Source organism: Prinia subflava, chromosome 3 (assembly GCF_021018805.1).
Source record: "Prinia subflava isolate CZ2003 ecotype Zambia chromosome 3, Cam_Psub_1.2, whole genome shotgun sequence".
Classification (NCBI taxonomy): Eukaryota; Metazoa; Chordata; class Aves; order Passeriformes; family Cisticolidae; genus Prinia; species Prinia subflava.
The window spans coordinates 38,791,556-38,818,578 of NC_086249.1; the positions used below are offsets into that span (position 1 = coordinate 38,791,556).

General features: G+C 47.1%; 1 protein-coding gene across 1 annotated transcript in view; it reads left to right on the top strand.

The window, feature by feature from the left end:
• Window positions 1-27,023, top strand: part of LOC134548534 (uncharacterized) — an 81,037-nt gene that overhangs the window by 44,149 nt on the left and 9,865 nt on the right. Inside the window, exons 5-6 of the mRNA XM_063393436.1 lie at window positions 14,806-14,969; window positions 18,569-18,673. Coding sequence (XP_063249506.1) covers window positions 14,806-14,969; window positions 18,569-18,673 — 269 coding nt within the window. The remainder of the gene's footprint in view (window positions 1-14,805; window positions 14,970-18,568; window positions 18,674-27,023) is intronic.

A 27,023-nucleotide genomic window follows, 5' to 3' on the forward strand; every position in this document is an offset into this window, starting at 1 on the left:
TACCTGGCTCTGGTGTCACCCACAAAATTTGGGGGATTTTGATCATGGGTCAATTTATATGGCAGCAGGGCCAGTGGTGACAGATGGGGCACACCTGTCTCAGAGGGGGAAAAGGATCTTTGCACTGAATACTTGGAATTTTTTTTCACCAAAGGGATTGTCAAGCATTGGAACAGGCTTCCTGGGGATATGGTCGAGTGACTGTCCCTGGAGGTATTTAGAAGACATGTAGCTGTGGCACTGAGGGACATGGTTTAATGGTGCACTTGGAACTGCTGCATTAATAGCTGCACTCAGGGCTGCTATAACTCTTTTTCAACATAAATGACTCTATGATTCTATGACTGCATTCCGGCCTATCCACATGCCTTTAAAGTCAATACTCAAGATCCTGTCTGTAGGTAGGTCAGAACAGGATTGTCTTTTGAGCAGTAGCAAATGTTCAGATACTGATAAGACTGTGTAAAGCTGTGTGTACATATAAAATGTTGTCAGCTCCTGACACTCACCAGGTACTCCTAAGGCTCCAGAGCATGCATACAGCCCCATACATGTAGCAGCTCCCCCCAGACCTTATGCCAGTCTCCCTGAAACTTGAAAATCTGGTACATGCAGATGGACTTTCTAAAAGCAGCACATTTCAGCAAGGTGCAGTGTTTGGTGCTAGTGCAGATCTGAGGGAACTGTAGCTGCTCTGTGGCATCTTTCAGCGATGCCATCTTTGCCTTTGCTTCTGTCTCTGTTCGATCTGTTTTAATTAGGTTCATCATAGCCACCACCACACCACTGCCGTGGAGCTCCCCAGAATGTCTGGCCCTGTCAGTACCTGGCACAGTGAGCAGAGGTTGTAGGGCTGCTGTCTGCCGGGTGAGGAGAACTAACGGAGCTGCTGGGAGCAAGCCATCATGGGCTGAATACAGTTTGGGGTGAAAAGGCTAGCACAGGCACTCGCTGCCAGAACACTCGTGGGTGGAGAGGAGCCCTGAGGCAGCACGTTTGTGCCATGCCTTCACACTGAGGTTTGGGTCTGGCCTTGAGGGCATCTCAGAGCCCTGGGAGGCTTTGAGGGTGGTATTAGGGCTGTGTATGTGTGTGCTGTTGATGCATTATGGAATTCAGAGGGCAAAACTTGGTCAAAGAAACAGCAATTAGTGAGGAGGTGCCTAAAACTGAAGAGAACAGACAGAACAAGAAACCCAGATGTATCCAACTGGACAAAACTGTATATAAACAGTCTCAAACTGTTTACAGAGTCCAAAAGAAAGAGGAATACAAAAGATTATTTTTCTGTCTGAGAGCAGAGGACACATGCTGGTTCTTTGTCCCTTCCACCAGTGTTGGACAGCTTGTTGCTGGTAATAACACAGTCTGTGTCTGTGGGGTTTGGAGTGTAGGGCTTCCCATGTTACAAAAGCACTTCCACTGGACACCCAGCCATTTCTGCTGTCTCTGCCAGATATATCAGCAGAAGCATAGCAACTACAGGCACCCACCCACTCTTCTTTCTCTTCTGCCCTTCTCCCTGTATCACAGCACCAAATCATCCCCTGCCCTGGAGCAATCAGCCGTTAACAAGAACCTTGCTACTGCCAGGGTACTTCTCAAGCCACTGCTGTCAAGATTATTTCTGGAAAAGAGAAAACTAGTTACATTTTCATCTGCTGCAAAATTTAAAACTCAGTGGTTTTATTTTTACCCCATACCCTTGCAGGACAGTAGTGTAGGGCTGCAGCACTGCAGAGAGATGACTTGTCAGTAGCTTGTCTGCCATGATGAGTAAACAAAAACTCAGCAGGCACATCCCCTTTTCCCAAGAGAGAGGGAACTCAGCAGAGGACATCCAGAGGATGCAAAGGGTTAGCAAACATTGCAAAGATTGGGGCATGGAGTTGCAGATCTCTGGCTAGAGAGAGAAATTGCTTCAGGCAGCCAGAGGATGCTTCATGATCCCTCTGTCAGTGGAAAAGGAGCCTGCTGAAGTGTCTGTGGTGTGCATGAGTGGAAGCACCAATAAAATAACTATGTCAGGACTCTCAAGTGAACAGAACCTGCTGCAAGGAGACACGATCTGGGTTAGTTGATGACAAGCAAAATTCCCAGCAGCAATTGCCTCCTGCCCTGGGATATCTCTTCTAGCATTTAGTTCTGAGTGAACCAATTGGACTGTCAACACTCGTGGCTAGACCATGCTCACACGACCACAAGCCATGTTTCTGCAGCAAAGTGGAGACTGGACGTGGGCTCAACACACTGCTGCCTGTGGGAGAAGGAGGGGTGGAGAGGGGCTGGGATTTCTTAACCTTTACTGCTAGCTTCTTGGAAGGAAGACTGCAGGACCAGCTCCTTAGTTATCATAAAAAGACATGTATCCATGGAGCTGAAGACTGTTAATTTCCTTCACTAGGAAAAGAATAGAAACACAAAAATATTGGTTGGAAGAGTGCCTCTGAAGGTTCAAGGTCACCCAGGCTCCTGCTTAGCAAAGGACTGTCACATTGCATCAAGTCAGCTTTGGCATTGTCTGGGCAAGTCTTGGAAGCCACCGAGGATGGAGGATGCAGAGTCTCCCTCTCTGGGACACGTTTGCTGCTAATGTCCATTCCTTCTCCCAAGCTCCAGCCTGGATTTATTGCCCATCATTTGTCCATCTGTTCCTTGCAGGATGGATTGGAGTCTGTTGGTCTCCCGCTGAGGGAGGTGTGATTTGCAGCAGGGTCCTGTTGGAACCCCCCTCCATCTCCCTATCTCTGGACTGAACCCACACAGCCCACTCAGCCTCTGCTCCTAGCTCGTACACTCTGCCCCAGCTGTCTCAGTACCCCTCTAACAGGGCCTGCTCACACTGAGGGGTCCAAAGAAACATAGAACATCACTGGTGGACTCTGTGGAACAGAGGCTTCCCTCTCCCTGCCAGCTACATTCCTCCTCCTGCAGTCTGCCAGGCATTTTGTCATGCTGGTGATGCTAGCACTTGCTGGGCTCAAACAAGGTGTGACCCGTAATTATAGCAACATGAAAAGCAGCAGAAGTGTCATTCACTGCACTGGAGATAGTACAGTAAGCAAACAGTTTCAAAATCCAATTTCATAGACACAGAGATTACATTAATCTCTTTTAATAGCTAAACAATTCAGTTTTCAAGATAGGACAAAGCATGGCATATTCTTCACAAAACTGGTGCTTCAAAGGTGCCTACATCAGATTTAGCATCCTAACTCCTAAGCTCCTAATGGTAGAACTGATTGTATCTTTTCATACAGTAGTGCTACTGAACTTGTGTTTAATCTCCTCTTTTTATAACATGCTGTAGCTGCCTGGGCTTGCCTGTGGGAAGCAAATGTAGATTGTCTTTGCCTTCAAATACCGTATGAGGAAACTTACCCAGCCCTCACCAACTGATCTTGGGGGCCTGTGGAATGATAAAAGCTCAATTTATCAAAGTATCTGTAAACTGGCTTCTGATTTCTAGCTGGAGCACCTCCCTGAACCTGGACCCTTTGATTTAAGGTAGCTGCTTTCTTTCACCATGTCTCAACAGGCAGGCAAAGGCATAGCTTTAATTCCTGTTGGCTCAGTCACATCAGCTCATGACTGAAAACCCCTCTTCACCTCTAGAAATGCAAAAGTGAATGTGGATCTACATTGGAATCTTCTGCCCTTGTAGTAAGTACCATATTATGTATAGGGAAGTTTCTATACTGTCAAAAATATTGGTGTAAAAGGCTTTTCTTGTTGACACTTTTATTTGGAGAACCCAAATTATCTGTCCTGGGGAAGGCACTATTTACTGAACAAGATTGTATGTTTTCAGAGAATTTTCAGGTCTTGTGGTCTAGCCATGTCCATTTTGGGTTGATTTCTAGTGTTTGTGTTGTGATTTAGGGCTCTGACAAATGAGCTCTAACAAGTGAGGTGAGGTGACTGAAGAGGTGACCCACCCAGTTGCTTTTACTGCTCTGCTGGCAGATTACAGTCCCTGCAGTGGAGCTGGCAGAAGACAACATATGTCCAGGGCAGAGCTGCTCCAAATGGCGTTTGAGTGAAATCTCCACGGAGGTGGGGTTAGACTAAACAGAAGACTGTGAACTAGAGATACTGAGATGTTGTCCATAATGGTTTATGCCCACCTAGAACAGCTCTGCTTCTGTGTCTCAAGTCCTAGCAGATCCTGCCCCATGTTTCTGTCCTTGCCTTTACACCAGAACTGGCAGTTGTCTGATGCTAACACAAAATTACACAGAGGCTTCAATCCAGCCAAATTTTCTTCTCATTCCCCCAGAAGGTGCAGAGGGGGCTGAAACATCACCAACTTCTGTCAGATTAATCATGATACCTATCTCTCAGGTAGTGGTAAAAGTGTCCCTGCGTCTCAGTGCCACTCTACCCTGTGGTCATAGAGAGATTTCAAGCAACAGCAGGTGACAGTAAAGATCTGCTCATTTGTTTTCCACCCCAAAAATAATCTGAGGCCAGAGCCTTCCCCTCATGCTCCTGTATGGCCAGCTAACAAGGCTGTGCTGCTGGGGAAGTCCCTTATCCTTCAGTGTAACCTTTGTTGTGCTACAGGGGTAACCTGCCGCAGTAGTGGCCTGGCTGTCAGGAATGGAGCTGGCATGAGCAGTTGTCTCTTTCCCCTCCTGACTCTGAGGGTGCCTGGCCAGACACTGCCCTTGCACCCCAGTGCAGCAGCAAGCAGCAAGCACAGCAGGAGAGAGTCAGGACTGACTGACCTGAGCAGCAGGAGGGAGTCAGGACTGACTGACTTCCCAGCTAAATTGCATGAGAGTTTTCCTCTCCCTGGCCCATTACTAACATGGCAAAAATCAGTGGGAAAATGCCTGGGCCTTAAATATACAATGAGCCTTTCCCCACCCATTACCACCTAATGATAAGCTGCTCCAGGCTATCTTGTTTATGGTTATGAGTGTTTAATACCTCGCAGCATTTGCGTTTGCCTTGAAGCTACAGGCAGCTATGTGCTGTAGTGTGCTGAATTTTTGCGCTGTAAGTACAAACAGATGTTTGAAGATCTGCTTTGAAGCGAATCTATGCCCTCTACATTCTCTCCCAAGACTCCTCATGAACAGTATGCATCACTGTATTCAGAGCAAAGCCTTGAAGGGCAGTGAGAGAGGAGACACACAGGAATAGCTAGCAGTGGAACAGGAACACACAGTCACATATCTATTGCATAAATCCTTCACAGCAACACTTCGGACATCAGCACGCATGAAAAAAATTTGCAGGGCCTCATTCCAAGGAAGCAGCTGCTGCTGTATGCACATCTTTTAGGCTTGCTGAGCCGAAGGACAGACTCACTAGCCAGATCCTTGCCCTCAAGAGCTAGTTCCTGCAGCCTAAATAATTTCCCTGATACCAAAAATCTCAGGGTGAGCAGCAACAGTAAAACCTGAGAAATGTGCACAGATGGCTCTTGCTCACTTCCACTGCTTCTGCCAGCTGCTTCCAGGTGTGGAAAAGCTTCGGAAGGCGGACTCAAGTGGCATTAAGTAATTTGACTCTCTCTGAAAAACTCAATTTAGAGTCAAAACCTGTGAGATACCCTATGATACTTCATGCTACATGCAAAATAATGGGGAAGCTTAAACAGCTTCTGCCTCAGGCAGCTCCCAGTTTATGTCAGAACCCAACAGAAAGCCTGAGAGGGAAAGGTAAAATGGTAATGGTGAAAGCAGCCAAGATTGTGCGGTGATTGCTGTGTGGGAGGTTGCAGCCAGGACTCTCAGATGACTCAAACCACTGTGGTATGGTTTTGGTTTTATTTCTTCTTTTCTCACATTTTGAGAGAGACGAGGGTGTGTCTGGAAGTTCAGATGCTAGCTTGGAACTTAGGTGATCTGCATCCAGGTTTCTGCCTTGCCAGTGACTCCATTGTGTAAGCTGCTCCCATCTTTCTCCCTTTTTCCCCTCATTCTCCAAGGAATAACATGCTTCCATATCTCTGAGGTGTGTGAGATTAATACCTGTGAGGAATTCAGCTACAGTATGAGAGGGAGTCACATCAGGCCTTGAAGTGGTTTGGTCTGCGTTACCTTTTTCCTGTAGGCAATGGACAGCAAAGGAGATCCTTCAGAGCACTCCATGTAGCTGACTTTCAAATGAAAAGCAATGTTTGACCTGAGCTGCACAGGAAACTGATGTTGTGCTGTAAATATCTCTAACTCGCTCTGCAGAATGCTTTTTCTTAATTCTGCTTCATTTCATACCTCTTGCACTTCTTGCTTAAACATGAAAACTATTTGTATCTTTATTTATATAATTCTTTTTCATTTGCTAGTAACCACTCTTTTGTCTTGCCTAGTTCCATTTCATCTGATACAGTTCTTCCTCCCTCCTCCTCCTCCATGAGTCAGAGGGTCACAGAAAACACCTGGGATCCTGGAGGCTGCTTGCTGTACCCCTCTTTACCCAGCATCCCTAAAGTGTCCTGAGTGGAGAACAGAGGCCATTCTGGGGGGACAGCTGACTGCTGGGCCTTCCCCTGAGGATTACACTGTGTACATCAGTACTGTAGTTAACAAATCTTGTCAGAGGTAGTGATTCCTGCAAGTCATGTACAGCAGATCTCCTTTAAGCAGCAATGAAATTTGTGATGTTTTTGTTTGACATCTGCAACCTCAGTGGAAAGAAAGTGTGACTCTTGCCTGGTGTTTGCAGCTGAAACCTTATCAAGGACAGAAAAGAAGATGCACTTCTATTTTTTTAATCTTCTGCATGTACAAACAGTGTTTTTCCAGTGTAAATTGAGAGGTGTAAGGCAGTGATCTCCTTCTAGGAATTTATTTCATGTGGCTGTGAGTGGCTCAGCAAGATAGGATGGGAAAAAAAGAAAGAGGCCCAAACCTTTAGATAACTGAAAGAGTGAAAGTGCCCAGTGAACAAATCCTCACATGAAATCTCCTGTTTCTCCAAAAGAAAGGAAATCTTTCCCAGGGAGCTGACACCTACTTAAAGTATTTCGTGTTTTGTTTTCTAGAGAACAGCCAAGTTTCACTAGGAAGTATGACCTGCCCAATCATAAGTCAAAACAAACAAATATTCTTGGACTTTGCCTTTTGCCTACTCAGTGCCAGTTTTTCTGTGCCCAGCATGAGTCTTTTAATATATTCTCCACAAACATGGAGGCCAGGGAGGCAGCTCCCTGGCCCTGTTACCTCCACAGTGGCTGGTGAAACACCGAAGAGCTCAGACAGCCAATGACCCCACATCCTAACAGGTTGGCACTCCATTTTTGACATTGCTAGCTGTTTTCAGTGCAGGGTTTCCTGCTCAGTCTTGTCTTTCAGGGAGGGACTGTGTCCAGTTTTCTTTTAGAAAGGGCAAATTTTAACATTGTCCTTGTTTGAAAAAAAGCTCTATGTTGGGCAGCAGTGAAAACAGAGAGCTGAATGCAGTCTGGTGTGTGCTGCACTGGTGTGATGAGGCTGGGCCATGAGGCCAGCAAGTTTTGCTCATTTCTGCACTGTGTGGTGGTAAACTGCTCTGTACAGTATTTTTCCTTTACCCTGGAGCTTCCTCCCAGGACCCTGCCAGTGACTTGATCTTGCTTTGATAAACCATCATGCAGACACAACATGAAACTGTAGTCCTAATGACCTGTGCTATTTAAAAATCAAATGACACTTTCTCAAGAGGAAGTTCTTTAGTTCCAGTGTTTTCCTAAGATAATTATAGCAAGGCAGCATATTATTGTCCCCTGTAGTTTCATTTATTGCTCACTTTGTCTAAACTCCTGCATGCCATTGCACTGCATTATTTTGTCATGTTCCACCCCATCATTTCAAAATAGCTTCCCTGTTTGTTTAAAAGTACAGCAAAAGCTTTAAAGACTTGAGGAAAGTGATGCCATATACTTTGTGTAATGATGTACAGCCTGCCGGTTCAATTTCACTGCCTTGTAGCACCAAATTATGAAACTCTTTGCCTCTTCATCTCCCGTCTTCTGAGCTAGCAAGAGATAAACAGGAAAAAGGGGAGACACCTTCTGTTTGATATTGTCTGACTCCCAAGTCAGTTTGGGCTCTGATATTAATAACTTCCTGTTTTGCTGTGAGTCTTCTGACAAGTGAAAAGCCTCCATGTGCCGTTGATATCCTGAATATAGGCAGCTTCATGACTACTGTATTCCCAGCCCCTGGGCTACAAATTCCAGTTTGATGCTTACCTCCAGGCCAGAATTTTAGAGCTGGAATTCAAATCATTGAAAATTTAGGTGCTTAAATGCACAGTTACTTGCCAAAATACAAACTGCCTGACAGCCAAACACTTGCTGACTCTGTAAGTGTCTTGGGACTTGAGAGGGCAGAATCTATACAAATTAGACTAATTTTATTTAGGAACTCAAATAAGAATCTTAATTTGAAATATTGGGCTGTTGTTCATTGCTCAGGATGTGCTCAGAAGTTAGAAACAGAAAAGAAGATCTGCATAATAATGTGGAGAGAATCAAAACCTTTGAGATACCCTATGATACTTCATGCTACATGCAAAATAATGGATTTTGTGTAATATCCCTTGTGCAAGATGCTTGTGAAATTTAGTATGTATTGCATTGCATATTCTTTCACACATGCTAAAATAGTAAGACCTTTTCTTTTCCAGCTGTCTGTAGTGGGTTGACCCTGGCTGGGTGCCAGGTGCCCATTAAGCCACTCTACTGCTCCCTTTGCCAGTGGGACAGGGGAGACAGTAAGACAGAGAACAACCAGCGGGTGAGATAAGGCAGCTTTACTACCATGAAAGAAAAGAAATGAGTGAGAATCTGTGTGTGTGTAAGTGAAGGGAAAAGTCAGTCTCTACTTCCCATCAGCACGGAATGTCTGGACACTTGGAAGCAGGGCTTCAGCATGCTGAATGGTTCCCTTCTATCAGTCCACAGACCAGTTTGTTAGGGTTGTTTACCTGTTCAGGAGTAAAGTTCCAGGCAATGGGAGAAGATAACCGCCCTAGGAACCTGCCCAAATCCCTCCACACACCCTTCCGCCCAGGAACTGGATGCCTCGGGGCAGATTTTAATAGCTCCTCACCTGAAGGTTGTTCCTCTTGCACCAGGATGACAACAAATTCCATGAATTGCATTGGCTAATAATATTAACAGTATCAGCTTATATAAGGATTGGCAACGACCGCAGAAGTCTACAGTAAAACATCCACATTCAACATACAATCCTTACTTGGAACAACAAAAACAACTAAACTAAACAGAAAGAAAAGGAAAAAAGTTCCCTACACCAGATCCAAAAATAACATAATTACAATATAGAAAAAAAATGGACTAATTACACAAAATACACCCCTAGGCCCTACAATTACAATTCAAATTCCCCACTAGCCTTCTACTTGGTAACATGGTTCAATACTTGTTTTGCCCCATATTTCTCCCAATTAATATCTTTATCTCAAAGTCCTTGTGACTGCTTGCATTCGCCACCAAAAACCGTGGTGGCTTGACACTGGCCAACGCACCCACAAAAGCTGCTCACTCATCCTCTTCTGCCACAGCTGGGCAGGAGAGAGAAAAGTTTAATGAAGGCTTCATTGAGTTGAGATAAGGACTGGGAGAAAACACTCCAAGGGCAAACAGACTCAGCTTGGAAGTACAAAGTGATTTTATTACTAACAAAGTCAGAGGAGGATAATGAGGAGTTAATAAGCCCTTAAAACACCCCTTCTTCCCCCAGCCCCCCCCCCCTCCTTCCCACTGACAGTGCAGGGAGACAGGGCACGGTGGTTTGGTCAGTTTGTCACCCAAGGTTTTCTTCCGCTCAGAGAAAGGAGTCCTTCCCCCGCTGCACCATGAAAGACAGTTCTCCATGAACTTCTCCAGTGTGGTTCCAATCTGACAAGCAGCAGTTCTCCCAAAACTGCTGCAACGTGAGTCCCTCCCATGGGCACACAGTCCTCCCAAAATTGCTGCAGTGTGGGTCACTTGTCCATGGGGAGCAGTCCTCTAAGGACAGGCAGCTCCAGCCTGAAAGCAGAGGCCTCCTCCCTCCACCACGTCTCCCGTTGGATCACAGCCTCCTCCAGGCATCCACCAGCTCTGGCATGAGCACCTCCCCACAGGCTGCAAGTGGATCTCTGCATCCCGCGTGGATCTCTGCATTGCCCATTGATCCCTACGGGCTGTGCATGGATCTCTGCATCACTTCTGGATCCCCATGGGCTGCAAGGGCACAGCTGCCTCACCATGGTCATCACCATGGCCTGAAGAGGAATCTCAGCTCCGGTGCCTGGAGCACCTCCTGCCCCTCCTGCACTGACCTTGGTGTCTCCATGTTGTTTCCCTCACACATTCTCACCTCCTCCTCTTCTCTAGCTGGAATTAACACTGCACGCACAACTCACTGTGCTTTGATTTTCTTCTTAAATCTGTTATCACAGAGGCATTACCAACCTTTCTAATTGGCCCAGGCTTGGCCAGCAGCATGTCCATCTTCAGAGCCACCAGCCATTGGCTCTGCTGGATGCAGTGGACGCTTTCAGCAGCTTCTCATAGAAGCCAGCTCTGTGCCCCTCCCCGTACCAAAAACCAGGCCATGTAAAATCAACACACTACGGATTGAACAATTTCCCGTGGATAATACACTGTTTTGCTACCTGCAGAGGTGGAGTACCCCTGAATGCCTAATGCCTGTGTACTGCTGCTCTGCATGACCGGGAACAGTCTCCTGATCACAGTGTGAGACAGGAAAGCTTGGACTTAGCAGTTCTGTGAGATTTACAAATCATAACAGCTAATCAAGATTTAAAACTGCTCTGGACTGAAAAGGCTAGCAAGTGGTCCAGCTGTGAGTTAATTCATTAGTTGCAGTAAATATCACTGGAAGAGCTTGTCAAAAGGAAATGTGAAGCAGCTGAAAAGAATCATCCTTAAAGTGAATGTCAGAGGCTTTTGCAGCTGTCATCCAGTGGACTGGAGACTCTGGGCACTGGAGAGAAAATGAGGATGAAAGACATAAAAATTTGAGTACAGAGGATAAAGTACCAGTTCCCACTGAGTGATTATAAAGGAAGCAATCTCACCACTACAGGGACCTAATTAGAGACTGAATCTCACAACCATCTAACATCTCCTCCAGGACCCTGAGAAACCCAAACCAGCGAACACAGCCCGCTCCAAGCAGCAGCAGGAGGAGGCTCTGCTGCTCCAGCGGTGCAATGGAATATCACGTTTGTGTAGCTGGGGGCATTTCCAGTGTTCTTGTGTCCTGCTCAGCACTCACTCAGGTCCAGAGGGGCCACCTCATTTTCTTGCCTGCCAGCACAGCATTTTCCTTGTCCTACAGAAGGCAACAATAGACTTCCACTGCCATGTACCTGAGCATCCCAGAAGAAAGGTACCAGGACACTTTTTCCCAGGCAAATATAAGAGTTAATTGTCAATATTAACAAGACAGATTTTCACATTTCTATGACTGATCTGATAAATCACTATTTTTCTTGCTCTCCTAAATGTGCAGATTGATGTGAGTCCTCAGGCCTCCCTGGAGGCACCAGTGCTGTCGGTCAGAGGTTGCATGTATGGTTCACTTAGGCCTTGGTGCAGGGCTCAGCTCCACCTCACTCCAGCTATTGTCCGTCTGAGACTGTCACCCTTCTCTCCATCTTTGTGGAAATGTGGAAACACTGGCTTTAGTCTGAAGTTAATCTTGGGCAGCAATGCCCACTTCTGCTCTAGCTGCTTGCTCCTACCTCTGAGTTGCAGTGCATCATCTCATCACTGGTATGACAAGCAGGTAATTCTCTAAGTTGGGTCTTTTCTTTGTCTGGTGGTTATTTCTAAGCAGCAACAAGTTTTCACTGGGTTTTATTTATGGCTGGTTCATTCTGGGCGCTGGTCCTCAGCACCTCCCTCCTGGTGCCAGGAAGGGCTGTGCCAGCAGAAGCCATGCTCTGGGGTGGGTGAGCAGCAGGGTCAGCAAGAAGGAATTCTTGTACCTGGTATTGCCATGAAAGGCACTTCTAATGTAACCCTGTGAGGGTTGAGGGGGCTGCAGGGATGTCTTCCATGGTCACTACTACTGGCAGTGACATTTTTCTGTAGCAGGATTTTCCAGGCATAGGGATGATCTGTGCCTTCTGAGACAACTCGGGCAGCTCAGGGAAGAGAAGGAATAACTGGTCAGGGGGCACAGATGTATTATGTTTGGAGGACAGTGGTTTATGGGTCTCCTCTGAAGCTGGGAGGAGATAGGTGACCTGCCCAGAGAGAACTCACCTGACATCTGACAAGGAGATTTTCATAGTCAAGATAAACTGATGTCTTTTGTTTTGTCCTAGGGAAAGCAAATTACTATCCTGAGACCAGGCTAGCCTACATCTTTACTATATGGAACAAGCCTAAACCACTTCATTTGAGGTTGTTATTTATTTGGTTCAATATGAAACATCTCTAGCATTTATTTTCCATTTTTGGCCATCACATGCTACTGTCTTCACTCCTATGTATATGTTTTCTTCTCTCACATTTCAGATGTCCTCTCCTGTAATATTTTAAATCCTTATTTGACTGATGCTACAGATGGAGAGTATTAATTACTTTCCATGACCACTCTGGCTGCAGTGACTTGCTTTGCTTGACAAATTGATTACTTTGTCAAGGTGAATGTTAAGCCTGTCTGGATCATCTCTGTTTGTCTTGTGCAAGATTGCAGTTGCAAGCTGGTTTCTTACTGGACATGCAGTTTCTCCAGACACAGAATACCTTTGAGGGGGATCTTTTCCCCCCCACTTTCTTCCTAAGAGTGATGTTGCTGAAGTTTATACCAATAAGATTTAGATGACTGTATCTCTGAATTTGACAAGCTAGTGGATGGCAAGCAAACCCAACTGATGAAATTCCATTGATAAAGAAAATTCTCATCCTAGCAACTACTCAGAAAAGTCCACAAGTAGAGATTAGGGGTTAATAACAACTGCACCAAGTCTGCCAAAGCTGCTGGGGATGTGACCAACAGACACTTCTGCAGAGCCAAAGAATCACTGCAGTGTCTGCTCCCTGCTGCCCTTCATCAGCAGGTTTGGAAGAGAAGCATCTCCAGAGAGCAATGGGCTGATGGGCTCTCCAAACTACCAGTTACAGGCAGTAGGGATCAGCCAGGAGCCTTTGTGACAGCCTTGTAAAAAACGGCTTAACACTGCATAGACTCATTAGAGTAGGAAAGAAACTTCCTGTCAATTGTCACTGGGGTTGGTGTCTCAGATTGCCACTGACACCGGAGCCCATAGCCCTGTTTCCAGAGCCAGTGCAGGATCCAGGTGTGTCTCTGCTTGCCGAAGTGGCTGTAGGCAGAACCAAACTTTGCTATGCACAAGCACCCAGGCCTCCAGAGAGCTTCAAATGGTCATATCCTGCATGATCCCTAAAAGAGGCCAGACAGCAACTGCAGCAGGGAAGTTGTGGCATAAGTGGTGCCTTCAGGTTGTCCATTGGATATAGCTGAGACACAATAGCAAAACTCAAATAAATGAAATGCATTTCTTAGCAGTTCCTGAGAGTGATCAGGTTGTGTTGTTTGTGAGCAGCAAGCCATGTCAAGTGGGGTGGATCTTCACAGAGAAATTGCTGCCTCTGGCCCTAAAATATCATTGTAAGAAGGTAAGAAAAATGTCCAAATTTCTCTTAATTCTTTCTAGATGGTACGTTATAAGCAACTGGCAGACAGACCACTATAGATATTAAGAATTCAGGAAACATTACTAAGCAACACAAAGAACAGAAAACAGTGTGTATTATCTGAGAAGACTGGGGAAAAAGTCCTGTGCCACTGAATGCTTTGGGAGAATAAGTCCTAATAGCTACAGTAGCCAAATGTCACCTGGGACCAGCATGTGAACAATTCTTTTGTAATATTATTTGGCAAATATCTCATCTTGAGCTCTTTGCAGAATAAAAAACAAAAACGTGGCCAGTGTTGTTTTCTGGTGGTACAGGAACAGAAATTTCTCTAACCCTGTGTGGTGGTGTCTGACCATCTTGGATACCTGAGGGGGCAGGTCAAAGGAAAGCAATGTGTAGACATGGTTTTCAAAGGCACATATTTCCAGTGAGTGTGAGCCTCATTTACTGTTAGAATATTTTTTTCCTGGCATATCGTAATAGAAATAGTAAAATAAACAAAAGCATAGTATACTTTATAATATGAAGTAAGCATTTGTGAGATGAACCTCAGGGCTACACTGCCCACAGGCAAACCAGCTGTGGGTGCCATGTGAGCACTGAGGGCAAATGCTGGGCTGCTCTTTTCCCAGGCAGATGCTATCCTGGGGCTTCTCTCCTCACAGGAGGAAGGAGAAAAAGCAGCTTTTACCATCCAAGTGCATGACATTCCTGCTCCTCCTGGGTGGAAAAGAAAGGGAGCTCTTCTCCCCCGCTGCCTGCAAGGAAAGCACTGACTGTTGGTGTGAGGGGCAATGAGGTGTCTCAGGGCAGGCCTTGTTCTCCACAGGGACCTGCACCCGAGCCATTCCCTGCCCTAGACCAGTGTGCTGGGGTGCCCTGGTCTGCCCCTCCCAGCTCCCCTCTGCTCTGTAGCCCTGAGCTCTTCCACTCTCTGTCCTTGGAAAGGCAGAGGTGGGGAAGCAGGCTCCCAGCAGCTCCAGAGGAGTAGAGGGTCTCCATCGCGGGCATCTCTTTGCAGAAGATGAAGGCGGCATCTCTGCCATCAGGGCTTTAGGCAGGCAGTGCCTGCCTCCCTCACCTGCCTCCCTCTGCAGCCGGCAGCGCTCTGCTTTTCCCCGTTGTTTATTGTCTGACGTCTGTTTTCGTGTGTTTCCCTGCAGGCTGGGAGCCAGGAGGGCTGACGCTTGGGACACGTCCTCGTGGTGGGCTGCCAAGGACGGTGGCAGTGTCCCCTCGCCCAGGGCGGTGGCCCCGGGCACACGGCATCATCCGCGCTGCTGGCCCGACCCTTCCCTGGAGACCTACTTCTGCTGGGAGAGGCAAGGTAACCTCGCCGCTGGAAATAGCTGGGACGGCGACCAGCGGAGATTAATGGCATCATTAACGTCCCCAGTTTATTTATAGGCTTAAAAACGCCTTGGACCTGCAAACTGAGCACAGTTGCTCCGTGTAAGGCAGGGACGCACAGGTCTCCTGCTTCTGCCTTTCCTCTTCCTGCTATATCATTCTGGTTGCTGGGACTGTAAAACCTCCGGAGCAGGCACTGTTTCTCACTGTGAAGCTACTTTGTAAACCTTCCTAACTGAAGGGATACACACAGATACTTATTTTTTTTCTAAGAATGCTGTATTTGTCCAGTCTCCTTCCTCTACCAACTTTTTCTGTGTACACTGTGTCCTTAGACAAAATTCTTTTTGATGAATTCCTGAGGCAAAGGCTGAGCAGGCATCACAGGAATTAGTGATCTCCCACCTTGAGTTTTAAACTATAAGCTCTGTGGGAGGAAGACTGAGATTCTCATGGATGTGGAGAGCATGGAGAGCACTTAGGACATGTAGGGACCTAGTGAGAAATGCAGATGCAATTAGTGATCGTGGGGGTCTTCCAACCAAACTCAGGAGAGCTAGCTCAGCTCCCAGGTCCTCCAGGAGCCTCATGGGACTAATGAGAAAAGAAAAAAACCCAAAAACACTTCAAATGTGTTGGCCCTAGAAGAGGAGCTTCTGGCTTGTGACCTGTGGCCATACTGCCTGGTCTGTTTCCTAGTGGTCAGTGAAAGGTAAGTGAGAAAGGAGATTTTTTGTCAGCAAGCACGAATCCAAGGGATAGGCTGTGTGACTGGGAGATAGATGGCTCCATAAGTAGGAGAAAAAGTAAAAATGTCTGTCCTCACACCCAGAAGCATGGATTACCAGCGTGGCAGCTCATGGAAATGAGGTTGTTTCAGAGGGCAGCCACCCTTCACTCCACTGTTGCTTTTTTTTTGTATCAATCTGAGATAAACTCCTGTGTCGGTCTCTCCTTGGCCATCATCTTCTAGGGATGAAATAAAGATCAAGCAGGGAGCCACTCAAACCTCTGTTGTCTTGTTTTTCCCTCTGGGCAGTGAGAATTCTTCAGGGCAGAGTGAAGGAGCCCAAAATGGTAAAGGAGGGTTTCTCTGCCACTACAGGTGAAGCCACAAGCCTGGGATGCCCTTACCCTGCCAACAAGTGGTGGTCTTCAGGCATCTTCAGGCCTTGGTTTCCCTTCTTCTCTTTCTCACTTGGGTTCTTGGCTCCAGATCTCCTCCATCCCATCTTGGCCAGGCCCCAGCTCTCCTGGGATGGGGCTGTGATGAGGATGTGAATGCCGGCTCGCATCTCACTTTCCACATCTGTTAAATGGTGCTATGACAATCAACTAACTTTATGTGGAAGTGTTCCAGGCTAGGTTGGATGGGGCTTTGAGCAATCTGGTCTAGTGGAAGGTGTCCCTGCTCATGGCAGGAGAGTTGGAACTGGATGATCTTTAAGGCCTCTCTCAACCCAAACCATTCTGTGATTTTCTACAGTCCTTTGATGGGCAAAAGCAGACAGGCAATTCTTCAGCCATCCAAAGATCCTAACTGGGACAGTTTTTCCACACCTGATATACATGAGATCCTGTGTAATTTTAAAGGCTTCAGGGAAAAGGCAAGTCATATGCAGCACCTGAGACAAAGGTGGGAAGGGGGAAAAGAGCTGTGTTTAACCGTACTCTATTCTAGGAAAGAGACACATTTTATGTAGTTGTGTCTCATCTAAATTCCTGAACATCTGACCAGAAAAGTCAGGCAACTTTCTCACAAGACAGATGTCAGACGAGGGGAGTGAGTCTTGTGACAGAAGAGATCATCTGCATCTCAAACTGATTACCTGCTTTGAAAAGTGAATATAAAAAGTAGAAGATTTTTTTAAAAAAAGATGGCTAAATTTCATTTCAGCTCTGGGACACCTATCTCTGAATGCTGGCGCTATCCAGCTTCTGTGACATTACTCACCCCAGATACAGAAAGCAAGAGCTGAGGCTTGTTTTCCTGCTTCACTGGGCTACACCCAGTTGTAACCATATTTAACCTTCCTTTTTCTAGCTGCCAACACTGGGTGGCACTAAGTAACTCCTTCTGACATTTTACAAAATTGACTCTAAAAACTTGAATCACACTGATTTGGCTCCAATCTGTCCTGACAGCAAATGGTTTTGTTTGAGAAACTTTGGATCATATGGTTGTTGCATAGAAACATCTGACTTGCATGGCATGTTTTGTGCTACCCTGGTTTGTTAGGTTGTTAAAACTCTCATGAAACTCTGACCTTACAGCCTGGAAAAGGTTCAATGTGCTGTTGGACTTGAAAGCCAAATTTCCTCTACTGAGTTGAGAATTCATAGAATAATTCCATATATACACCTGAATATCCAATCTGTGCTTTATGACAGAGGTTTAAATAGGTCTTACTGAAAGACTGAGGTTGGAAGGCACCTCTGGAGAACACCTAGGCCAAGTCCTCTACTTCAGCAAAGGCAGCCAAAGCAAGGTTAACCAGGTGGTCCCCAAAGGGTTCCAGGAGCCTGCTGCCAGCCCCAGAGTTTCCTTGTCAGTCTCTAAGCAGAGCCTGGACATGTGCATGTCTGCTGGCCTCCACTGCCAGCTGCACACGGTAAAAATCCTGCTAAAATTAAGCAGCTTTAAAAGAAGCACTCCCACAAACACATGGCTGTCAGCCCCGCTGGCTGTGCTCACCCTACAAGTGCCCCAGGAACCCTTTAACCAGCCTGTAATGGCTCCAGTGGGCTCTGGGACATGCTGGTGTGTATGGTGATGGAGGTAGCGAAAAATCAGGGCCAAGTGGTTTGTCCTCAGAGGACACCCCGGGTCTGTGAGCAGCCTGATCTAGTGGCTGGCATCCATGCCCACGATGGGAGGTTGGAACTAAGCGATCTTTCAGGTCCCTTCCAACTCAAGCCATTCTATGATGCTGTGACTTGTGGCCATTGTGAGCTGCACCACCTGTGGAGCCATGTCCTGGTAACAAACCATTGCTGTGCTTGTGCCTGTCCCTAAGGAGGTGTTTACATTCTAACAGACAGCAGATGGCATAACCTGATGGGATCATAAAGATTTGTCTCTTGAAAGGAGGACATAGGAACACCAATGATAGTAGCTAAAAATCCTCAATGTGGAAATTTGGTGAGCAAGTCTGGACAGACTTGCCATGGCCATTCTGACAGCAGTGGGAGAGGGGCAGCTGAGGAAGAAGCTGCCCACAGTGAGAGATGCTAACTGCTGAAGGTCCTTCACGTCTCCAAGCAGAAGAGCAGGCAGAGGGTGAAACCATCTGGTGGCTACATTAGAGCCAGGACAGAAATGACCAAGCATGAAGCAGTATCTGCAGTATCCCTTCCCTCTCCAGTGGCAGAGGTAAGGGAGTGCAAGTAGAGCCAATGATGTCTGAAGAACAGCTTACTCATTGAGAAGTGCAGTTTCTGGTTGAATGAAGCTATGTGCCAGTTGGTGTGCAATCATTGATCAGAATTAGCCCCAAAAATTAGACGCATAAAAATGGCTTGCTTTGTTGGTTTGAGGTTTTTTAAATTTTATTTTTTTTATGCTGATCTCAAAAGGAAACCTCAGCTGGAGCGAGGATTTACCTGATGTGCTGTATCTTCAGAGTGTGGCCAAAACACAGGACAGCCTGCAACGGGGCTCTCCTAATCCTCTTGCTCAAGGTATAATTATTTACACTCTTTATTGGACCAGAGAGAGCAGGAATACCCGCAGGACTAAACTGCCTGTCCCAAAGAGTCCCAGGGCCTGGGATCTGGTAGGTAGTGGACAAGACCAGTTGTATCAGGGCAGCGTTGGCTGCTCAGGGCCAGCCCACAAAAAAGAGGCTGAATTTGACAGCATAACATGGCACTTGACTCCAGCTCTATCTTGGCCCTGTGTGTTGTGCCTAAGGACCTAAAAGCAAACCAGTATTTTTGTAAGTTTGGTGGATTTTTATCCCAGAATAAAATGCCCAGGAAGATGATGCTATAGCTCGCCAGTGCTGGAATTGTATAGGTTGTGTAGCATGGCCTGGACTGAGGCATGAGAGCATTCCGGAGAGCTGGAGGACAGAAAGGCTGGTGGGACCATGCTGGAGGAACCTCATGAGGGAAATGAGACAGAGCTTGTTCATGTGGCTCTTGCAAGCTATCCCAGGAGTATCCATGCCCAGAGCAACACTGCTTGGTGGCCATAGGGAGCTGCTTGGCCCGTTGCAGAGGACAGCATAGCTGTGTGCTGACCAACACCATGGGAACAACCAAGGAAGAGGACCCAGAATCAGCTGGGGAGCTGTTTCTGACATTGTAGGCGCATCTGACAGGCATAGCTACATCACCAGCAAAGAAGAGATGGACTCCAGCCCTGAGAAGAGATGCAGCCCTGGATTTGTGCCCATTGTCTGCTGGGCTCTCCGCTAGCTCTGAGGCTCTGGTTTGGATGACTCCAAGTTGCTGTTTCCAAGGTAAATGTTCTCCTTGGGAAGCAAGCTCTATGCACTGTGCCTGTGAGCCCAGGGGTGCACCCTGCCCCGGCCTTTGTGCCACAGTGTAGGCACAGCCAGGCACAGCCAGTCCCCTGCCTCTCTGTGCTCCATCTCAGTGTGCCTCTGGTGCTGCCTGGAACACCGGGTGTGATATTGCTTCCAGGAAAGATTTTCAAAAATATTTTCCATATGAGAAAGAGAAGGAGTTTGAACTTGCATCCTTGTGTGCTCTGAGACTGTGTTGTAGGCAGTGGATTATAGTGGGTGATAGCTCCTCTTCTTAGGCCTTGTGGCTGGGGACAAAGTTTCCTTGGGAATCTCCCTTTCCACTCCTGTGAGGGTTTCAGGGTTGACCTGTATCATGCTCTTTTAGCCTTTAGTTTGACTGCCAAACAGAAAATCAACTATTGGAAGATCTGCCTTGTCAAACAAAGGCCCCGAGAGGCAGAAGCTCTTTGGAAAGAGGCCTTGGCTTTGCAGGGATCATGAGGATTTGGGCAGAATTCAGGCAGAGGATAAACCCCACTATCCAAGAGGATAACTTGAGGAAAGGCAGTTGCACAGGATTTTTCCACTGCTGTAGGAACCTTTACTGTAGTTCAGCTCGTGTTGATTAACCCTGGATGCTGGATTCTTTAAAAGTGATTAGTGAGATCACCCTGGAAGTAGAAACAGATGTGCCATCTGTTACGCAGTGTATGGGGCTTAGAGGGAGATTTTGCTGAAGCACAGTTGATGCCAACACTGAAATGAGACTTCACTCCTGTCACCTTCCCCTTTACCTCCCCAGAAACTAAACACCCCTGTGAACATAGGAAGTGAACTGGTGGGATTTGCTGTCAGTGGACTGGAGCTGTAGTTCTGGACAGTGACTGGGTTGAGAGATGAGCTATGGTGGTATCTCAGCCTTTGGGGGAAGACATGGTATAGGACTTGGTATCAGAGACACTTTCCAAACACCTTAAACCCCAGAGCAGGAAATCTGGGCTTCAGTCTGAACTTGTGCTGGTGCTGCCTCAGAGGACTTTTCCCCCAGTGAAATGTAAACTAGAGGTGGGGGTTTTTTCAATCCTTCTGTGGACTTGTTCCTGTGCTGTTCCCTGCCCCAAAATGCTCTCCCTTCACCCTGTAGTGACTTGCTGCAGGTCTGAAGGATTATCAGAAGCACTAAGCAGCTCTGAGACAGAAATTGCAATTATGCTTCTGCAGCTGTGATTGCCCACAGCCGTGCTTTCTGTCTTCCTCCAGAGCAACAGAGGATTTTAAGGACTGGTGCAAGGCTGAAGAAGGCAATACATCCATATGTGCTTTCCTAAATCTAATCTGGCATCCTTCTGGCTGCCATAACCTCTGGAGAGCAAAGTGCACATGTGTGCAGTTCATAGCACTGCTGCCTGATAACCAATATCTGCTCTAATAGGGGAAGCACCACAGCACCTGGGGAGAACGGGAGCGGGTTCCCTTTGATCTGCAGGGCACTGCTCTCAGCACAGCTGCACAGCCAGGTAGAAAACTGTCAGGATTCTTGTTTTCTGCTTCCTTTTTCTCAGGGTAAATCTCAAGTCTCATACTCAAAAAGAGCCTCTGGCAGGCCTCCATGTAAAAATATAACAACATAACTACCATTTATTATTCATACAGGAGCAGAGAAGGGCCATTGCTTTATGACCATGCAATAAAACAGGGCACAGCTCCTCGTGTGCTTTGAAGCCCGGGACATGATCCAGTGGAGGTAGAAAACGGGACTCCAGGCACATAAAAGGGATTGCTGCAGTGGATCCCTTTGCAAAGACCAGACCTAAATACAAAACACACCTACAAAGCATAGGTACAGCTCCACAGTGGAAAAGGAGCCCAGCATCCAGCTGTCTCCCTCAAGCAGAGGTGTTGCAAGGCTGAGCACTGCTTCACCAACACCTTGGGGCATCTGCTGAACGGAGCCTGCTGGCATTGCACTGGTTTTATGTGGATAAAGTCAGATGCTCCTTAAAATAAACAACTTAATTGCCCTCCTGTTGCTCCTCTTGCCCCATCTCTACCCAGTATTACCTGCTCTTGTCCCTGTAGTCTCCACTGGGACCAAGGTGGGGCAGGTGGTATGCCACGAGGTATGTGACCTGTGTGGGTGACCAGATGCATTCAGCATGCAGTTGTTCTTTACATTTCCAGAACGTCATCTCAACCCCCACCAGCACCCCTAGCTCCAGCATTCCATGGCCATCCCCACGGCTTGTTCCCCAGGATGCTGGGAGGAGCTCAGTTTAGAATTTAGGAGGGTAGAGGAGACAGCCTGGAGAAGATAATTCACCGTCTGGAGGGCAGAGCACATCTAGGGGCAGGTAGAAACTTCAAGAGCTGAGCCACCATCCCCTCCCAACACCACCTGTAGGGTGAGGAACCTAAGCAGACCCCACCAGTTCCATTCACTCCAACAGGGATTTGGGGACACAAAAATATGTGGTGAGCAAGAAGGGCTCAGGTTTGCTCTCTGGTTCCCTATAGGGGCATTTTGGCACCTCACAGAGGAGTTAGGGGACAGGCAAGCACAGCACAGGGGGAAATCAGGATGCTGTCAAAGCCTGTAGAGCCAGCAACCCCACCAATACCTCTTTTCCCCCCAGGTAGTGGCAGCAATCCTCTGCCTCCCATCCCAAATGGAGCTGCCTCCCAGCAAGCCCAGCTGTCCTCAAGGATGACACGGCTTTTCCGGGCTCTCACTTGTTCACGTAGGGCAGATCCAAAAAAGATGTTAGCAGAAGATGTTACAGACCTTTCAAAATCTCTCTTCATACTCTGGCACTTCCTCCTCTCCATCCTCAGACAGGAATCACATAGGTCTGGACCTCATTCCCCAGCCCAGGAGCCCGGCAAGCAGAAGCCGGTGGCCAGCAGCAAGTCCTCCCAATTACTCCTTCTAAAAACTCTTTCACCAAAGAGTTGATTAACACTACAAAATGTTAATCTGAGCACAGTGTGCCATGCACAAGGATCATACCCCCACTGCCCAGGGAAAGAATGGGGGTATTGGTAGATCTAATGGGTGAGGGGAAAAGGGATATTATCAGGAAGGGCAATCGTTACCCATGGGAAAAAAAGTCACATAATAGAAATTTTCATCCCTCTAAATTCCTCATATGCAAGCCATGGAAATAAGAAGATATTGTTACTCTGTATTTCCATGGAAGTTCCATGAGAAAAATGGAAAGCATGTTTAAAAAGTAGGAAGAAGGATGTGTGTGTCCGAAATCTGTGAGCGCACCTGCCTGGCTGTGTTAGCACTGCTGGACCCTGTGCCCTGGAGCTCAGCGATGCTCAGGGACAAGGCAGTGCACCCAAGGGGATTTTTCTCCAGTCAGCATTCACACAGCTGGAGCAAGGACACAGGAGGAAGGGCTGGTGGTCCGGAATGCTTTGTTTGAGCAGCTGAAAGGAGAGATGTTTTCTCCCAGGGTTTATTGGAAAAGCACAGTAGTGTGGCTGCCAGCACAGCCACGAGATCCCCACTCAGTGATGAAGGTCTGCACCCAAGGGCGTGCTGGAGCACACATGGCAGCCCAGCCTCCCCTGGGACAGAAACCACTCAGTGCTGGACCTACAACCACCCACAACAATCCTGACACTGCCCCTTGGGCCTGCCTGCCCAAATAACTCAGTAATAACTCCCACCTCCACACACCCAAGCATAACCACACATGTTTCCCAAGTGTTTAGCAAATGTAACCTCTGTGTTTTATACCTTTCACTCATTGATCAAGCTGATGTGTTTCTCTTTTGGACAAATAGTCATTACATCTGAAAGTTTATGGCTCGGCTTTGAAGTTAATGTTCTCTGAGATGAAGGAGAAAGTTCACACTTCTTCTATTGCTTCCAGCCCTTCTGGCTGCAGACCAGATAAGAGAGTGATGCCTTCAATTTACAAGTGATGACTATTTTTGCAGGCAGAAAAGCCAAAAGACTTCTTAATGTAATAATGGCTTGAATATTGCTATAGTGCTCAGCAAAATGCTGGAAAAGGAGGGAAGCGAGTCCAGGAAATGTATGGATGGCCCAGACTGGTTATTTCTCTATTTACTGTCTCATTTTCATCTGAGGCTGCGTTTCCCTGCCTCCACTTTTTTGCTGTTGCAGCCACTCTGCCTCTGTTTGTCCACAAGCTGTCATTTTCTGCCAGCAACCTTTCTGTGTTGAACAACAGCCTTCACAGCCAAGATGTTTTCTCCTGCTTAACATTAAGAGGTCTCTCCCTCTAATTCCCCTTGAACAGGTAAAGATAATGCAGTTTTACAGCACACTCCATTAACAGCCAAGGCTGAGTGTTTAAGTTGGAGGGTGTTAAGGCATCCAGTTCCTTTGCACTCATTTGAAAATTGCAGCCTTGGTGTGACCTTTTGAGCCTCCAACTCACCCTCTTTTGTATTGCAGCATCAGCTCCTCCAGCCTTCCCTGGGAGAAAGGTGTTAGGAGCTTTTGGAGACAACCTGCACAGAATGCTCAGAGTCAGACTGTCACTGCCTGCAAGCTCCAGGGGGAGCAAGCAAGGCTGAAAGGACTTTGGAGAGGGATTGGGTTTTCCAGAGCTCCAGCCAGCCAGATTTGGGAAGTCTCCAAAGATGGTGGAGCCACCACCTGAGCAGAGGTGCCTGTGCTTACCCATGTCCTGCTCCCATGCCCACCATATCCCTCTAGGCCTCCACTCAGAAGTGGCTTTTCCATTTGACTCCACCCATCACAGGACAGGACAAAAAGAGATGCCAGGAGAACCTACATGTACCCCTCAGCTGGGGCGATCTGAGCCCATGTTAGTGAGATGTGAAATGTAGTTCCGACAGGAATTCCTGCAGAACGTGTGCAGTATTACCAGCATTTTGATACTGCTAATGAGTAGATGCTTGCATAAATAAAATACCTTCTGATAAGTGATTTACAAACATCAAGATTTTCAATAATTTAGGATTGAATTACACCCTGTTGCAGCACACAAGGGGAAAGATTAGGGCACTGCAGCTCACAGCTGGGCAGCAAAACCTGCTTCTCCTGTTCAATCGTCTGCCTTCAATTTGTTTTTCTTAAACATGCAGCTGAAATTCAGCTGAAAGGCATCAGCCATATTCAGATCAGTAAGGTACCATTGGAGGAATGCTTGTGCTCTTAGTGAAGTGAAATTTGGCACTGGATTGGAGGGGCCACAAGGCCCCCAGCAAACCCCTCCCAATTGTGGGGTCAAATGCTGCTGAGAACTGGCAGCCCAGCAGCACTCTCAAACCTCCCTGGCACAACCACAAGGACCAGTCAGAAAATCCCTCCCAGGAGGAGATGAAAAAGGCGATGAAAAACCCCAGGGTGCCACCAGGATCTCCCACATGAGCCAACAGAGTCCCTCCATCACTACAGGCCTGCAGCATCCTTTGCCAAGTGCAGTAGTTCCCTTTTGTTGACACCTGTCCTGCTCATTTGCCTCTGTCAGCACGACCAAGTGGCAGGATGGACTCTGCAGGATTTCTGTTGGTCCTCCTCCATGTCTTGGCATTGAGATCTGGCTCACTGGCCACTCAAGAAACTTCCCTTTCCTTTATTTAACTCCATTCCATCCTTTGATGTAATGCTAAATAAAAGCTACTTATTGTTAACCACACCTTGCAACAGCAGTGGTTATGTTTGCTGCTGGTTTCATTTCCAATTAATTTAAATAAACAACTGAGCCATGAGGAGAAACTACGAAACATCCTTTTCTCCTGGACATCATGACATGCTAGGCCATTAATATTTCTTTAACACTGCAAACTTCGAGGCTTGAAAGCCATACCTTGGTTCGTCAAATGGGACAATTATTAACACTTTCAACTATCCAGCTAATGAGTTCCTGTGTTGCAGTGAATGTGATGCTGTGCCGTGTTTCTCACACTAATTTCTTGGGAAATCTGGGCCTGTAATTTGGTGCAGTCCTCACAGCAGGAATTTCATCTTCCAAGGTGATGTCAGCCACTTTTGTCCTGGCATTAAAAGTCAGCCAATGGCTGATGCCTTCCAGCTTTCCCAGGCAATCAGGAGCCAGAAAATCAGTGTTGTGCTTGGGAACACCAGTGTCAGGAAGTGTGAAGGTGCATGTCCTGCCTCTGGTGTCGGGGCCACCCTCTGGGAACCAGCCCCAGTGCAACACCCCCTCTATTTCGGTGAGTGCTGGCTTTCCTTCAGGAGCATCTCCAAGTGCTTGGCAGTGCCCCACCGGGGAAACGATGGATAGATGTGCCCCCAGGAGAACTCAGAGTTTGGAAGCCCAAACTTTAGGGGCTTTGATGCTTTTTTCTCCTTCCCCTGGGGAAGGCAGGGCCGGTGGGAGTGCGGCTGGGTACCAGCGGCACTGGAGCATCCCTGGGGCTACCAGGGGCACCAGGACGGCCCTGTGGCTCTGCTTTGCTTTTATGCTTTGCCTGCTCACTTCCATTTCCAGAGGGTGGCACAGCTGAAAGTGAAGCTCTGCACCCCTCAGGGGAGACATTCTGGAGAACCCCAGCCGGTTCCCCAATTCCACCACAGAGCAATATTGTTTCACCACAAAAAAAATCTCACTGGCCAACACACAGCAGGTCTGGAGCAGCCCCGGAGAAGCACTGGGCTCTGCATCCCATTAGGGCTGCCCGGAGGAAGCTGGACAGGGTTTTTATTAAATCAAGCCCAGTCAATGCTTAAAGAAGGGCTTTTTTGAACTACGAGCTGAACCTCATGTTTGGTGCCCTGCCAAGCTCAGGATGGCGCGAGGAAGAAAAGAAGATGTATTTTTGGACTGCATGTCTGCTAACAGGCTGTTAGATAAAATTAAAGAGGCTGTTTATAAAGAATCCGCTGGTGCTGAAGCAGATGTGGAGACCCGAGTTTATGACAAGATATATTTCTGGTGTTGGCACGAACAATCAATTTCATTCAGGACTTTCCTCATGCTGTAATGATTTGTTGGTTTGGAGTTGATTTCTTTTTTATTTATTTCATTATTTTAACTGAAACTGGCACAATGCCCTCATTACTTGTGATAAACTTGTTTGTTTACTTATGTCGTGGTAACCGGAGAGCTGGGCTCAGGCTGTGCTTCCTTGGATGCTGGTTGTTTCCTACCAGAGCACTTGGAGCTGTCTGACACTGGCACTGTGTTTTAAAAATACACTGCTTTCCTCAGCCTTGCAGGCAGCAAGGGCATGGCCGCGCTTTTACAAGAAAAATCAAGAGCACAAGTGAAAGCACATTGTCATTAATTATGCATGGTTTGGGTTTTTCCTGCCTTGCTGCTTCTCCTTGGACCCTACACCGCGTCCTGACTTCCTTATGGAACAGATAAAAACTTGAAAAAGAGAAGCCCAACACGATTGCTGTGATCTATAACTACAGCAGGGCATTGCATATGGAAGGCATAATATTTGACGGTAAATTTTTGTTTGATATTATAGTAGAAGTTAAGGGAAAAGGTGTCATCCTTGGCCTAGGGTTTCGTAAGTGCCACAGGCAGGTGGGCTTTTTTAAACCTTCTCCTCCTCTTCCAAAAGGAGAAACTCAC